This window comes from Macaca thibetana, chromosome 3 (assembly GCF_024542745.1).
Source record: "Macaca thibetana thibetana isolate TM-01 chromosome 3, ASM2454274v1, whole genome shotgun sequence".
Taxonomy (NCBI): domain Eukaryota; kingdom Metazoa; phylum Chordata; class Mammalia; order Primates; family Cercopithecidae; genus Macaca; species Macaca thibetana.
The window spans coordinates 154,682,956-154,698,975 of record NC_065580.1 but is presented as its reverse complement, the minus strand read 5'-3'; the positions used below and the strand labels follow the sequence as shown (position 1 = coordinate 154,698,975).

Here is a 16,020-nt window from a genome sequence, read left to right as displayed (position 1 = left end):
TTAACATCGATCTCTTTTAATTTTTAGGCCAATTTTGAGTAGTCAAAGTCAGAGCAGTCAATCTGTGTTGTGAGCCGACAGCTGCAGAAGCGTGTCTGAGGTGTCCGGTGGAGGTGGCAGCCGAGCTCTGGGACTAACCACCGTGCTGGGGATGGCACCACGTCAGGATGCAGGCAGATCCATGCAGAAGTGTCTAAAATTCACACTCCTCTACAGGGGTGAGGGAGAGGGAGGAAGAGATGCTTTAGTGAGGATAAATAGTTTCTTTCACATTTAAGCAATTACAGAGTTTTTACTTTAAAGTATCAACAGGCACATTCTTTAGAAAACATGAACTGTCAGCCAGGCACGGTGGCTCACGCCTGTAACCCCAGCTCTCTGGGAGGCTGAGGCAGGCAGATCACCTGAGGTCAAGAGTTCAAGACCAGCCTGGCCAAATGGTGAAACCCCGTCCCTACTAAAAATACAAAAAAAATTAGCTGGGCACAGTGGCACACGCCTGTAATCTCAGCTACTAGAAAGCTGAGGTTGTCCTGGCTAACCCGGTGAAACCCCGTCTCTACTAAAAACTACAAAAAACTAGCCAGGCGAGGTGGCGGGCGCCTGTAGTCCCAGCTACTCGGGAGGCTGAGGCAGGAGAATGGCGTAAACCCGGGAGGCGGAGCTTGCAGTGATCTGAGATCCGGCCACTGCACTCCAGCCTGGGCAACAGAGCAAGACTCCGTCTCAAAAAAAAAAAAAAAAAAAAAAAAAAAAAAGCTGAGGTTGAACTCAGGAGGCGGAGGCTGTAGTGAGCCGAGATCCCACCATTGCACTGCAGCTTAAGGGCAACAGAGCGAGACTCCATCTCAAAAAAAAAAAAAAAAAAAAGAAAAGAATACATGAACTGTCTTCAAATTTTGTCATGCCTTCTCCCTCTATCCTAGGCAAGCTGGAAAACATTACCAATAGTGGCTCTTCACAGGCTTTTGGTTAGAGATGTGAAGAGAAGCCGGGGAAAAATCAGGTTTCTTCCCAAGCCCCTCAGCCCTGTCTTTCTATTCCCGGACCTGAATGCAGCCTGACTCAGGCTACCCCATTGCGCCACCACCTGCGGCCACGACTCCGGGGAAAGGCGCAGCTGGTGATGCCGATCAGAGCCTCTGCAGTCTTATGCGGCTTTTCTAACTAATTCTAAATCTTCAGAACCCATGGTATAAAAAGGTCGTACCTTCTGGAGGGATGTCGATGGTGTTAGGATGGAAGCACCAGGGGAACCCACGAACGCTGTCATCGAAACAGCAGCCCCTACTTGTACATTGGGAGGCCGTGATACCCGGAAAACCACAATTCTGTCTTTCACGGGGGGCCACTGTACATGTCTCTAGAAGTGCACAGGTAAGAAGCAAAGTAAGTTGTGGGCTGAATTCCTTGATGTTATTGTGCACACACCCATCCAGCTTCCTTCTCCAATGACATCAGCAACCGTCCGGTGAGGCAGATATGAAACCCTCAGGACACGAGAGGGAGATGTGGTCCTCACATCCTGACGTACAAACATTACGCTCAGGGAAAATGCAAGGTGCCCCGGGTTTGTGGACTTTGCATCTTTCTAGGTAACTTATTTATTCACTGTTTAATTTCAACAAACTATTATTAAATTTTACTCAATACATAAATTTTACTGAGCACCATCTGTGTGCATGAGAAGCTAGTATGGCAAAAGCCAGGCACTGTGCCAGGTGAGAGGGACCCAGAAATTAAAACCAGAGAAGTCGTCGTTAAGAGTCTAAGGATCTGGGCCAGGCCGATGCCTGTAATCCCACCACTTTGGGAGGCCGAGGGAGGTGGATCACTTGAAGTCAGGAGTTCAAGACCAGTCTGACCAACATGATGAAGCCCCATCTCTACTAAAAATACAAAAAATTAGCCGGGCGTCGTGGCACACATCTGTAATCCCAGCTACTTGGGAGACTGAGGCAGGAGAATCACTTGAACCCAGGAGGCGGAGGTTGTAGTGAGCCAAGATCGCGCCATTGCACTCCAGCCTGAGTGACAGAGCAAGACTCCGTCTCAAAAACAAAACAAAACAAAACAAAACAAAAGAGTGTGAGGATCTGATGGAGGAGAAAGGCAAGAAAATGTGTGAGACAACACAAGGCCATCATCCCAGGGTGCCCAGGGTAACCACGGGGGTAGGGGGTGCTCCCAGGAGGGGCCAATGACAAGCAGGCTGAACAAAGCAGGGGGGCTCCCTGTAGGAGCAGATTCCAGGGGAAGACGGGGCCACATGGGCAAAGGCCATTCCAGAGACCCAGATGTGTTCAGGAGGTGGAAGCCCATTGCAGGTAAGGTGAGAGGACGACGGGGTGGGGTGGTCTAGGAGGAACCGACAGAGGGCTGTGAGCTGTGAAACAGCTTGAAGCAGGGCAGTGAGGAAAGGGGCTAGAGGGGGAAGACACGTGGACAGATGGAGCTGGCTGGGGGCTGCCACAGGATCTTATGCAAGACGTTCTAACACAAGAGCTTCAGACTCAGAGCTCCGCGGAATCAAAGGTCTAAGAAAGCAACCTATTAGGATCTGGCGGTTGACAGCCTGCAGCGCGGGGAGAAAGAGGAGCCCAGAGCACCCTCTGTCCCTGTCCCTGTCCCTGTCTGTGTCCCTGTCCCTGTCTTGGGGCATAGGAGGGGAGGAGCTCCGTCTGGCCACACTGGCTCAGGTGAGGGTGCCCCAGGGAGGCCAGGAGGGGCTGCTCTCTTGTCTGCTTTGCTATCGGAGATGGCCTCGAGCTCTCTTTGGAAAAAGTGCTCCTGGCTTGCTGGAAAGGATCCGGGTTCACCTCCCACTGCCCAGCAGCTTCCATGGGAACTTTGCCCTCCTGGGGTCTGGATCCATCACGAAGTGAAGGTGACCATCGCCCACCCCCAGGGCATTGTGGAGTCAAGAGAGGCCCTGTGGTGAGGGAGGATCAACATCCTGGGAGGTGGGGGAGTTTCCTCCTCAGGAAGGAGGATTTCCAGCCCCGGCGCTCTGCCTCCAGCAGATGCTGTCTTGCCCACCCGCTTTGTCGCATGACAGAAATAAATGGAAATGGTTTCCACACATGAATGCGCTAAATTGTAATCACAATTTTCTAGATTTCTGTTGTAAGAGGGTCATGGACCTGAGTGACCCACAAGGAAGCTCTGAGCCTTGAGCCAGAGGGTGTGTGGGGCGGGGACAGGGGAGTTAGCCGCGGCCTCTGTGATCCCACAGCAAAGGGGGCAGGGCTGGGGACTGGGTGGGGGCAAGGGCGGAGGCAGATGGGCCTGGGGGTGGCCAGCATGAGGACCCACCCGGTTCATTCTGTACACAGAGGCCACCTCCTCTCTCGGGTTCCAAAGCTCCCCCGCTCCCTGCCATGGGCTTGGGGGCTTCCCACTGCCGCCTGATGCCAGCTTCTCTTCTATGCTGCGCAAGCCCACCCCTCAGGCCCTGTACCCCACAGCAGCGATCAAGAGGTGGCTGGAGGGCAGTAGAGGCATGGACACCACCACTGGGCGCCCCCTCTTCAGGCCTCTCTGGAAAGCCTTGCTTTGGAAGCGTGGAAAGCCCTTTCTCCTGCCCCCAGCTTGAAACTGAACCTAACAACAGCGAATAACTTATTCATCTCCCTGCAGCTGGCAAAGTGCCAGTCCCAGACACTGCCACACCGCATTTCCCGACAGCCCTAGGGCAGACCATTGATCCATTCTGCAGGTAAAGGAGTTGAGATGCAAACACTTCCCAAGGAAGCAAGAGTGGGCTCTTCCTCCACTCCCTAGAAGGAGCCAGGGCAACCGATCCACTTGACAACACCGGGGAACAGGGGTTGCCAGCCACGCATTCATGGGATAGATGGCTTTGCCTCCCAGAGCATGGATCCCAGGGGAGCCCGGGCACCTGTGGGAGAGGGTCTCCCAGTTGGCCACCACTGGGATGGGCATTTGGGCCTGTGGAAGAGGGTCTCCCAGTTGGCCATCACTGGGACAGGCATTTGGGCCTATCTGGATGGGCCTTGGGAGGGTCTGCCCCTGGGGGAACTGTTGCATGAACACTCAGAAGCACTATTCTGAGACTCCACACCAACACTTCCTCTTTGAAACATGACACTTGGGAGGATTGTAAAGTCTTCCCAACACGGGAAAACAGCCCCGACCGAGGGCAGCACCCTCCTCGTCACACATCTCAAAGGCCTCCCGGGCCCTGCCGCCCTGTGTTAGTTATTCTCCCCCTGCTTTTGCCGATCCTGTAACATGGGATATACTTTTAAGGGCCTAGAACAGCACCTGGCACAAAACAGGTGCTCAAAAATATGTATGTAAAACAGTGGCTCCCGGCAGAGGCTGCCCGAGCTGGCTGTGGCCCCACAGGGCAGGAAGAAGCACACCTTACCTGTCTGGGACTGGGCCAGGGTGCCAAGGGCCAGCATGGACACCAGGACCAGGGCGCAGATCACCTTGTTCTGCATGGGGGCCATTGCCTCCTCTCTGCTCCAAAGGCGACCCCGAGTCAGGGATGAGATTCCGTCCGAGCCCCGGATTTTATAGGGCAGGCTCTGTTTGCTTAAAGAGCGTTAGGTAACATTTGCCTAAGGAGGTTCTGGGATCCTCTGAGACAATAATCTCCACTGATTTTTAGCAAAGGTGTTTCCCAGACATGGTCAAGCCACATGGACGGATTTGCTGATAGAAGAGAGGGCATGTGGTGAGGTCATCTTGGCTGAGGGATCTGAGATTCAGAAAGTCCCTCTTATCCCGTGGGAGTCCCCTCCAACCTGACCTTAATCCGGATCCTACTCATATCTGAGGGGCCCTCCCACCAGGGTAAATACTGCACTCACTGCAGAAGTGATTCATAGTGAGAGATGGCCGGAAAAGGCTCAGCCGTGACAAGAGTGGCTCACAGGGTGGCCACCGTGACCTTGCAGGGGGAAGGGAAGGAGCTCATGAAGCCCATTCCATCTGCTCTGGTCTCAGATTGAAATGGGCCTGTGAGCGGTTTTCAACTATTTTGAAATCCAAGTCTCCAAGTCTGTGTCTGAACAAGATGAGTATGGAAATACAAGGCGTGTTCCTCCCTCTTTCCTTCTGTCCCCAAGGGATCTGGGCCTTCAAACTGCATCTTTTCTCATGAATTTCATCCGGTTAGACATGTCCACGGCAAATTTGCATGTGAGCAAAGCACCCGAGATCCTTCATGGGGGAAACGTGGCCCCATCTAAAGAGGCTCCTGCTTGGGTTTGCACGGATGGCAGTAACTATCAACCGTTCAGCATCCTAAGCCAAGGAACTGTATGCACATTTTTACTTATGTATCTGAGCTAATTCTTTTCTGTTCTTTTCCCTTTTACAGTGGAATTGTTTTAGTCATGAAATTGTAGGCCTGGCGCAGTAGTTCACGCCTGTAATCCCAACACTTTTGGAGGCCGAGGCAGTCAGATCACTTAAGGTCAGGAGTTCAAGATCAGCCTGGTCAACATGGTGAAACCCTGTCTCTACAAAAAACACAAAAATTAGCCGGCATGGCGGCGGGTGCCTGTAATCCTAGCTACTCCCGAGGTTAAGTCAAGAGAATCACTTGAACCTGGGAGGCGGAAGTTACAGCAAGTCGAGATCATGCCACTGCACTCCAGCCTGAGTGACAGATTAAGTCTCCTTCTGGGAGGGGCTGAGGGCGGGGGGGGAAAAGCAAATTGTATATACAAGCTGCTATCAAAAACTGACAAAGTGAACATGGTTCACTCCGCTGTGTCTATGGGACTCCCTCCCTCCCCCTCCCACGCGTTCCCAGTTAGTCCCCCGGACTCCTGTATTTTAAAGGACAGCCTCCTCCTCTCCTGCCCCAGGCCTCCAGAACTGTGCGAGAATCCATCTCTGTTGTTTAAGCCACTCAGTCTGTGGGACTTTATTACAACAACTCCAGGAAGTTAACACAACCAGAGTGACTCTGCCCTGGGAAGAAGAAAGTATCGAGATCTGACTGCACTAAATATTAACTCTGAACTGACACCAGTCAGAGACCCAGACCCCATCGTGGTTCACCAAAGGCTGCAGCTTGTGGGTTGGAGGTGACAGGGCAGTCTGGGCCCACGTGGGTCTCACAATGGGTCCAATAAGGTCATACACCCTCCACTGGGGGAAACAGATACCTACAGACACAGAAAGTAGAAATCGGTGTCACCTTTTTGGAAATTAACATGGTACTTTGTATCAAGAGTCTGAGGAAAAGTCCACTCTTAGACCCAGTAAATCTGCACTGGTGGGCGTTCTCCCATCCAAGTCCTAACCAGACCCAACCCTGCTTAGCTTCTGAGATTCAGACAAGATCAGACGCACTCAAGGTGCTGTGGCTACAGACTATGTTGGTGGATGAGCTAAAGAAAAAATCCTATACACAGGGAAAAACACTTTGCATGAAGATGTCCATCAAAAGAAATCTTAGTTCATAATAAAAACGTGTAATATGAGGAATTATTAACTAAATGTTAGTTTAGCTCTATGATGAAATATTATGGAACCCTCACTAGCGTATTTCTGTGGAATTTGTAATAACATGGAATAGTTTCATGCTTTAGTGTTAAATCAAAAAGAACAGGATACAAAAGTTTACAAACCGCTCAGTAGAAAAAAGCAAAGAAAAAAAAATACATACCAGTGGGCATCAGAGAGTGCTTAAGTATCAGTTACGTCTTTTTTCCTGGATTCTGCCTTCCTATTTACTGAAATATCTCTATGATGAGCATCATTAACTTTTACAGTGGAAAAATACTGTATGCTTACAAATAAAATGTAATGATTTTACTCTCCCCAAAAAGAGAGAGACAGAGGAGTTCTCCTACCTTCCCTAGTCGATGACTCCGTGAGTAAGAGACGGAGGCAGGCGTTTAACTTTGGGGTTCTCTGCAGGCCATGTCCCATGTCACGCTTGCCCCATGACCTGTGTCCTCACACCTTCCCTGAAGTTAAACACAGGTCTAAGGTTGTGGTGTGAGTGGCCTGTAATCTCTTAGATTTTAGCACCTGCTAGGGAGAGGCTGCCCATTCCTGCCCGCTGAGTCCTCCTTGTCCCACCCAACAAATCCCAGAGGCCCAACTCAGTACAAATCAGTGAGATGCAGATGTGCCCATGGAGGGAGGAGAACACATCTGGCCCCATCAATGCTAAAACGGCCCCCGCCCCTCCTCGCCACACTCCCTGCCCCTCACAGCCACCTGCTGCAGCTCCCACCACCCTTCCTGTTCAGAGGGGCATGGCAAGGCAGGGCAGCCCTTCCATCGATCATGACTCCAAGAGCCAAGAAAGCCTAACCGTGGCCTCCAAGGAGCTGAGAACTGGGAGTGAGACATCACTCACATCATCAAATGTCGAAGAGAAAAACCTGACAGAAGCAATGGGGAAAAGATTCCCTATTTAATAAATGATGTAGGGAGAACTGGCTAGCCATATGCAGAAAATTGAAACTGGACCCCTTCTTTATACCTTAGACAAAAATTAGCACAAGATGGACTAAAGACTTAAAGGTAAAACCCAAAACCATAAAAACCCTAGAAGAAAATCTAGGCAATACCATTCAGAACATAGGTACAGGGAAAGTTTTCATGACAAAAATGCCCAAAACAATTGCAACAAAAGCAAAAATTGACAACGGGTTCCAATTAATGAGCTTCTGCATGGCAAAAGAAACTATCATCAGAGCAAACAGACAGCCTACAGAATGGGAGAAAGTTTTTGCAATCTATCCATCTGACAAAGGTCTAATATCCAGTCTACAGGGAACTTAAACAAATTTACAAGAAAAAACAACCCCATTAAAAAGTGGGCAAAGGACATGAACAGACGTTTCTCAGGAGAAGATATTCATTTGGCCAACAAATGTGAAAAAAGCTCAACATCACTGGTCATTACAGAAATGCAAATCAAAACCACAATGAGATACCATCTCATGCCAGCCAGAATGGCAGTTACTAAAAAGTCAACAAACAATAGATGCCAGTGAGGTTGCAGAGAAAAGGAACGCTTTTACACCGTTGGTGGGAATGTAAATTAGTTCAACCATTGTGGAAGACAAAGACAATGTGACGATTCCTCAAAAATCTAGAAGCAGAAATATCATTTGACCAAGCAATCCCATTACTGGGTATATACTCAAATATAAATCATTCTATTATAAAGATACATGCACGCATATGTTCATTACAGCATGATTCACAATAGCAAGGACATGGAATCAACCCAAATGCCCATCAATGATAGACTGCATAAAGAAAAGGTGGTACACCAATGGAATACTATGCAGCCATAAAAAGGAATGAGATCATGTCCTTTGCAGGGACATGGATGGAGCTGGAAGCCATTATCCTCAGCAAACTAACACAGGAACAGAAAACTAGGCACCAAATGTTCTCACTTATAAGTGGGAGCTGAATGACAAGAACACGTGGATACATCAGGGGAAAAAGGCACACTGGGGCCTATGGAAGAGGGACAGGGTGGGTGGAGGAAGATCATCAGGAAGAAAAGCTAATGGATGCTGGGCTTAATACCTGGGTGATGGGTTGATCTGTGCAGCAAACCACTGTGACACATGTTTCCTTATGTAACAACCTGCACTTCCTGCCCACGCACCCTGGAACTTAAAAGTTGAAGAAAAGAATAATAATAATAATAATAACTCCTCTTGTATTGGTAATTTAGGTTGCTTACAATATTTCACTATAAAGGAAGATTTCTTTTGATGGACATCTTCACACAAAGTGATTTTCCTGAGTTTAGGATTCTTTCTGGGATGCAGATACACAGGTCTCAATTCTACACCCTCCTTTCCAGGTGCCACCGGCTCTGCCAAGCTGTAGTTACTTAAACTACCAATGCCTAGGCACAACTCCAACCAGGCTGGAATGCAGACCTGCTCCTCCCAGTGGGTGACTTTGGAATTAAGCTGCTGACTCCTTGCCAAGGTTTCAGCCTGGGTTAGTGTGGACGCTGTAGATTCTCATTTATCAGCACCCCAGTCCCTGCAGTGAGTAGACTGGGCAAGCCCCCTTCCTCGACACCATGTCCCTTCCTCTCTCTCACGGGCACTGCTGGAGCCTTGGCTCCTTGACCTCTGTGCTCCCCCTGTCCTGGCCACGTGCACTGGCTGGTGCAGCCTCCCATGACCCAAGTATTCCCTCTGGCCATCTGCCCACCACCCCGGCCTCAACCCTGTGAATATGGCCCCTCGTGGTGGTCAACTCATACCTACCCAAGACAGAGACATGTGGCGAAGTTTTTAGTCCAGGTGTGAGGATTTTCTGTCTGGTTTGGACTGATGATGAACAGTTCCCGCTTCTACTGAGGAAAGGTCAAAAACTACAAATTATCTGTACGGAGAAGGTCCCAAGGATGGTGGTGGCTCATCCCTGGTACTGCTTCCAAGGCCTGTTCCCACCATGATACTCCATGAGTCCCAGAGATAAAGACATGATGAAGAAGAGGCCGGAGTGTCCATTGGTTTAGTGATCCATCAAGATTGACCAAGAGGAAAACCTTCGTTTGCTGGACAAAGGCCCAGGATTTGATCACCTCTAAAGACACTCATTACACTTTATTTCTATTTTTATACCTTGTAACCATGTCTTCCCTTTGTCAATTACTTGCTCTGAAGCCCAGGCACCCTGACGGAATGTCCATCGTCTATCAGTGGGGGATGCGCGCGGGATTGTGCCGTCTGGGCATATCCTATCTCGTCGGTTGTGTCCTTATCCAAGTCTCTGTGTCCCTGCTGTGCTGTGCCTTTGGAGGACAGAGGCCCTGACAACAGGTGTGGCCTGGGCCGCCTGTCTGAGGGGGCCACCAGTCTTCTGCCTCTGTACAAACTTCACACCTGCAGGAGACACCGAAGACATTCATACCACTTTTATCATTTGACTTGCTGCTGGAAGTTAACGCAAAAGCATAGGGTCCCTCCCAACAACAATCCTGTTTCATCATCCTAACAACCCTAAGATTTAGCTAAGACAAGTTACGAGGGAGGACTCTGGAGAAGAGGGGCTTAAGGAAAATGCCTGAGCTGCATGATCACCCAGGGGGCAAGGCCTGGACTCCTGGGGTTCCTGTTCCCACCCCGGATTCACTGCCCATGCTCTAGGGTGGCACTGCCTCCCTCTTGGGCCGTCCTCACCACTGGAGAACCACTGAGGCACTCAGTGGCACGCAGACTGTTGCCCTTGGTAACAAGGGCCCACGCATGGTGTGGCCACAGTCAGCGCTGCTCAGCAGTCCTCCAGGATGTCACCAGGCGTGTTAAATGCGTGACTTCATTGTTAAATATATGTTGGGGGAGATCCAAGCATCTCTCTATCAAGCTGCTCTCCCTCTTTTGTATCCTCACATACTTGCTTCAGCACGAGAGGAAGGGGTGACTGTGTTCTCTCGAGCTCAGAGCTGAACGTAGCCAGGCTCCCCGTGACAGACTCATCTTTAATGCACATGGCGGAGAATGTGTGAAGTGCACTCATCTGTCCGTTACTTTCTGTTTTAAATTCCTACTTTATCAAGGGGATGGAATGTTTAGAAAACTCCTTTGCAAGTCCACCCTTCATCTCTTTTCATTTTTCCACAGAAGGAGAAGTGTAAAAACATTTCCCAAGACCAATTAAAGCAGCAAGTCAGCTTCTGAGGCCCAGACCTCCATGGGCCTGGTCTTTCCTGCCTCTGTCTGCACTGAGGATGGCGTGATGAAGAAACGAATGTGGTTCGAGGAGAAACAAGGGGGTGTACGTATTCTCAAATGTGTTATGACAATTACATAGCTCTAAAAACGATTTTCCATTTAAAATTTTCAAAAGAATTAGTCCTCACCAAACAGCAAAGCTTCAAAATACACAGAAGAAAATGGATGGAGCAGAAAGGAAGAAGAGACACAACCATAGTTAGAGTGGGAGACTTCAAGACTCCTTCACAGCAATGAACACAGACAGAACTACTAGACGTACAATCAGCAAGGATCTGGAAGATCTGAGCTATCAACTAACCAATAGTGTCTCATTGATATTTATAAGACATTCCACCCAACAGTAACAGAATACAAATTTTTCTAAGGATCCATGTAAATCCACCAGGATAGAACATATATATCCCAGGCCATAAAACAAACCACACCAACATGTAAAACAGTTGAAATCATACAGAGTGGGTTCTCTGACCACAACAGAATCAACTAGAAGTCGATAAGAGACAACAGAAAAATCTCTAAACCTGTGGAAATTAATAATACACTTCCAAATAATCTATGGATTATAAAATAAGTTTCAAAAGAAATTTTAAAATACATAGAACCAAATGAAAATAAAAACACAGCATATCAAAATTTGTCAGGCTCAGCTGAAGCAGTGCTGAGAGGGAAATTTACAGCACTAAATTACATCAGAAATAAGGAAGGCTCTCAAATCATTAAGCTAAGTTTTGAGAGTAGAAAAAAAAAAAGAGCCAAATAAACCCAAAGCAAAGAATAGGAAGGAAATAATAAAGAAAAGAGCAGAAATCAATGAAATCGAAAATAGAAAAACCACAGAAAAAAAAATCAATGAGACAACTGGTTCTTTGGAAAAATCAATAAAATTGACAAACAGCAGATAAGACACAAATAACTAATGTCAGGAATGAAACAGAGGACATCATTACAGATCCCACAGATGTCTAAAGGATCATAAGGAAAAATGGTGAAGTGCTTTACATTCATGAATTGACAACTTAGAAAAAAATGAACTAATTCCTCAAAACTCACAAACTATCAACACTCAACCAATACTCAACAAAGATGTCAATTCTTTACAATCTGAAAAACTCTACAGCCATCAGAGAAATTGCATTCATAATTTAAAATCTCTTCCCCCAAAGAAATGTATAGGCCCAGTTTTTAAAGAATTAACATGAATTTTACACAATCTCCTCCAGAAAAATGGAAGAGGAGTGAACATTTCTCAACTTATTTTGTGAGGCCAGTATCACGCTAATAACAAAACCAAAGGCAAGACACAAAAAAGAAAACATCAGACCACTATCTCTCATGATCTTAGATGCAAAATTCCCCAACAAAAAATTAGCAAATCTAATAAACAATGTATAAAAAATAATTAAATACGTGACCAAGTAGGGCTTATTTAAACTGCACAAGACTGGATCAGTATTATGAAATAATTAGTACAATCCGTCTATCAACAAGCTAAAGAAGAAAAGTCATTTGATCACATCAAACTGATGTGGACAAATATTTGACAAAATCTAACACCTATTCATGATTAAAACTCTCAGCAATTCAGTAATACAGGGGAATTTCCTTGACTTGAAAAAGAGCATCTAAACACACTATGGCTAATGTCATACTGAACAGTGAAAGACTGAATACTTTGCCCCTAAGACTGGGAATGAGGGAAGGATGTTCATAGTCCTAGATGTTCTAGTCACTGGAATAAGGCAAGAAAAACAAAAAACAAAAATGATACAGATGGAAAGGGAAGAAATAAAATTAGCTCTTTGTAAATGGCCCTGTGCACAAAATCTCAAGGAGTCTGTGAAACAAAATGAAAACAAAAAAACTTTCAGAAATAGGAGAGCTCAGCAAGATCATAGCACACAATATCAGCACACAAAAACCAACCACATTTCTATATACTATCAGTGAATGTGAAGAAACTGACATTAAAATCACAAATGCCATTTACAATCACTCAAAAAATTGAATATGTAGGTATACACTTCACAAACATGTACAGGATCTATATGCTGGAAATGACAATGTTCTGACAAAGGAAATTAAATAACAAATGGAGAGGCATACCATGTTTATGGATTGGAAGACAATGTAGCAAAGATGTCATTTCTCCCCAGATTGATTTATAGGGTTAACGCAATTCCTATCAAAACCCCAGTAGGCTTTTTGGCGAACTCTGTAATAAGCTTATTTTAGAATTTTCAAGGAAAGACACACTCGCTGGAATAGCTAAAACAGTAAGAAGCAAATGGAAGGGATCACTCTACATGATATGAAAGTTTACTATAGAGCTGTAGGAACCGAAGTAGTGTGGTAGTGGCAGCAGGATAGACACAGAGATCAATAGAACAGACCAGAGAATGCTGAAATAGCCCCACACAGATATGCCCAGCAGATTTTGGCAACGGTGTAAAAGTGATTCGATGGAAGAAATAGAGGCTTTTCAACAAACGGTGCAAGAACAATTGGACCTCCATGGGGGGAATGGGGGGAATGAAACTTGATCTAAATAAACCTTGTACAAAACTCAAAATACATCATAAAGTGTAAAGCATAAAACCATAAAACTTTCAGAAAAACATCTTTGGAACCTCAAACTGAGCAAAGGCTTCTTCAACTTGACACCATGAACATGATACTTAAAAGGAAAAATTGATAAATTAGATCTCATTGAAAGCAAAACTCTTGCTCCGTGAAAGCCCATGAGAAGAGGATAAAGAGTTAAGCCACAGACTGGGAGAAAATATTTACAAACTACATATTTGGCAAAGGAGTTGTATCTAGAGCATATAAAAACTTTCAAAACTCAGGACCTTTGCAATCCAATGAAAATATGGGCCAAAGACGTGAGCAGACATCTTACCAAAGAGGATATACAGCTGGCAGAAAACATCATTTGCCATCAGGGAATCCAAATTAAAAGCATAATGAGATACTGATCAGAGTGGTAAATAAACACAGTGGCAACACCAGATGCTGGTGAGGGTTTGGAAAACCATATCCCTCCTGTGTTGCTGGTGGAAATGTAAAATGGTGGCGCCACTCTGGAAAAGAATGTGGCAGTTTCTTTCCTTCTTTCTTTCTTTCTTTCTTTCTTTCTTTCTTTCTTTCTTTCTTTCTTTCTTTCTTTCTTTCTTTCTTTCTCTTTCTTTCTTTCTTTTTCTTTTCTTTCTTTCTTTCTTTTTTCTTTTTTTCTTCCTTCCTTCCTTTCTTTCTCTTCCTTCCTTCCTTCCTTCCTTCCTTCCCTTTCTTTCTTTCTTCTTTCCTTCTTTCTTTTCTTTTATTCTTTTTAGATGGAATCTTGCTTTGTCACCAGGCTGGAGTGCAGTGGCACTATCTTGGCTCACTACAAGCTCCGCCTCCTGGGTTCAAGCAATTCTCCTGCCTCAGCCTCCCAAGTAGCTGGGGCTACAGGTGCGCACCACCATTCCTGGCTAATTTTTTTGGTATTTTTAGCAGAGATGGGATTTCACCATGTTGGCCAGGATGGTCTTGATCTCTGGACCTCGTGATCTGCCTGCCGCCTCAGCCTCCCAAAGTGCTGGGATTACAGGCGTGAGCCACCGTCCCTGACCCAGTTTCTTAAAAATCGAAGTATGCAGCTATTAAATCCCCCAGTAATTGCACCTGGGCTTTTACTCAACAGAAGTGAAGACTTGTACACAAATGCAAAAACCTGAACACAAACCTTCGTAACAGTCTTAATTGTAAGGGTCTTGCCTGAACCTTATGGAAGCCCCTGGGCTGCAGAACTGTTCTTAGCATTGCCCAGCTGAAGGGCTGACTCCTAGTGAGATAAAAGACGTGTCTGCTGGGGCTGAAGTGGGTTGCAGACTCTAAACCCTTGACCGTGGTCCCTGAGGCCCGCCTAGCCATGGAGCCTATTTCCTGCTTTAGCTTTCAGGCCACCTCTCACTACAGAACCCCCAGGTATGGCTGCTGTAAGTAGCTCTGGTCTGGCAGGAAGTAGACCCCCAAGTTCCCCAGTCCTTCTTCCTCCAGGGAGCTCTGACAGCAGGAGGGAGGTGAGATGAGGCACCCAGGCCACTGGCCTAGGAGACAGCTGCCTAGCGGTCTGGAAATAGCACCTGATCTGGAAGTTTCCAGGTCCGTGGAGGAGTGGGACTGGCTGCCCTCCCCGGAGCCCTTCCTGGCAGCCAGGCCTGGGAAGTTCTTGGGTTTCCTCTGAGAGTGAGCTCGATAGGCCAGCAGCACTCTGGTCCTGGGCTCCGTCCCCCACTCCTGTCCCTTCCCTTTTCCCACCTCTTCCTCTGTGGCCTCCAGGAACTTTAATACTGCGTTGGGAACCAATAATATTGTAGAAAATATAACTTAAAGGCTTGGCCAGCTCCTACACAACATCCCTGCCTGGAGGTGCCCTGGCCTCTGCTGGACCAGTCCCAGGTGCTAATGAGGGCGGATTAGGAGCAGGAGGGTTGAAGGTGGGGGGCTGCGTCCTTGCACCAGCGGCTCCTGGTGAAAAGAGTGATTGGTAAATGGCCACGGCACATGTGAAGGGAACAGCAGACCTCAGCAACTCCTGTGACCCTCCGGCCACTGCTGATACCCTCCAGCCACCACTCACTCCCTGTGACCAAGACCGACTCCCTCTGGCCACCGTGCACACCCTCTGGACACCATCCACTCTCTCCAGACACTGCTCACACCCTCCAGCCACCGCCAACTCCTTCCGGCCTCTGATCACACCCTCTGGTCACCGCTCGCTCCCTCCGGTCAGGGCTCACTCCCTCCAACGACCACTCACACCCTCCGGCTACTTCTCACTCCCTCCGGCCACCACTCACACCCTCGGTCCAGGTCCCACATCTTCTGATCAGTGCTCACTCCCTCTGGCCACGCCCACACCCTTCAGCCACCACTCACACCCTCTGGCCACCGCTAACACCCTTCGGCCACTGCTCACTCCCTCAAACTACTGTTACTCCCTCCGCCACCCCTCACACCATCTGGCTGTTGCTCACACCCTCCTGCCACTGCCCACTCCTTCCAACCAGAGCTCATTCCCTCTGACCACCGCTTACACCCTTTGACCACCACTCAAAACCTCCAGCCATGGCTCACACAGTCCGGCCACCGCTTATACTATCCTGTCACCGCTTACGCTCTCTGGCCACCGTGGACTCCCTCTGGCCACCGCTCACACTCTCCGGCCACTGCTCACACACTACTGCCACCACTCAGACCCTCTATCCAGGTCTCACGCCCCCAAGCCACCAGTCACTCCCTCCAGCCACCACTAACATGC

The 16,020-nt window shown here is 47.7% G+C and overlaps 1 protein-coding gene across 1 annotated transcript; it reads right to left on the bottom strand.

The window, feature by feature from the left end:
• TFF1 (trefoil factor 1) lies at positions 1–4,518 on the bottom strand. Its single transcript, XM_050785678.1, has 3 exons — positions 4,394–4,518; positions 1,211–1,363; positions 1–210 (listed from the first exon to the last, which is right to left on the bottom strand). Exons 1-3 carry the CDS (start codon positions 4,476–4,478, stop codon positions 194–196), a joined length of 255 nt encoding a protein of 84 aa, XP_050641635.1. The 5' UTR covers positions 4,479–4,518; the 3' UTR covers positions 1–193.
• Positions 4,519–16,020: the final 11,502 nt, after the last annotated feature.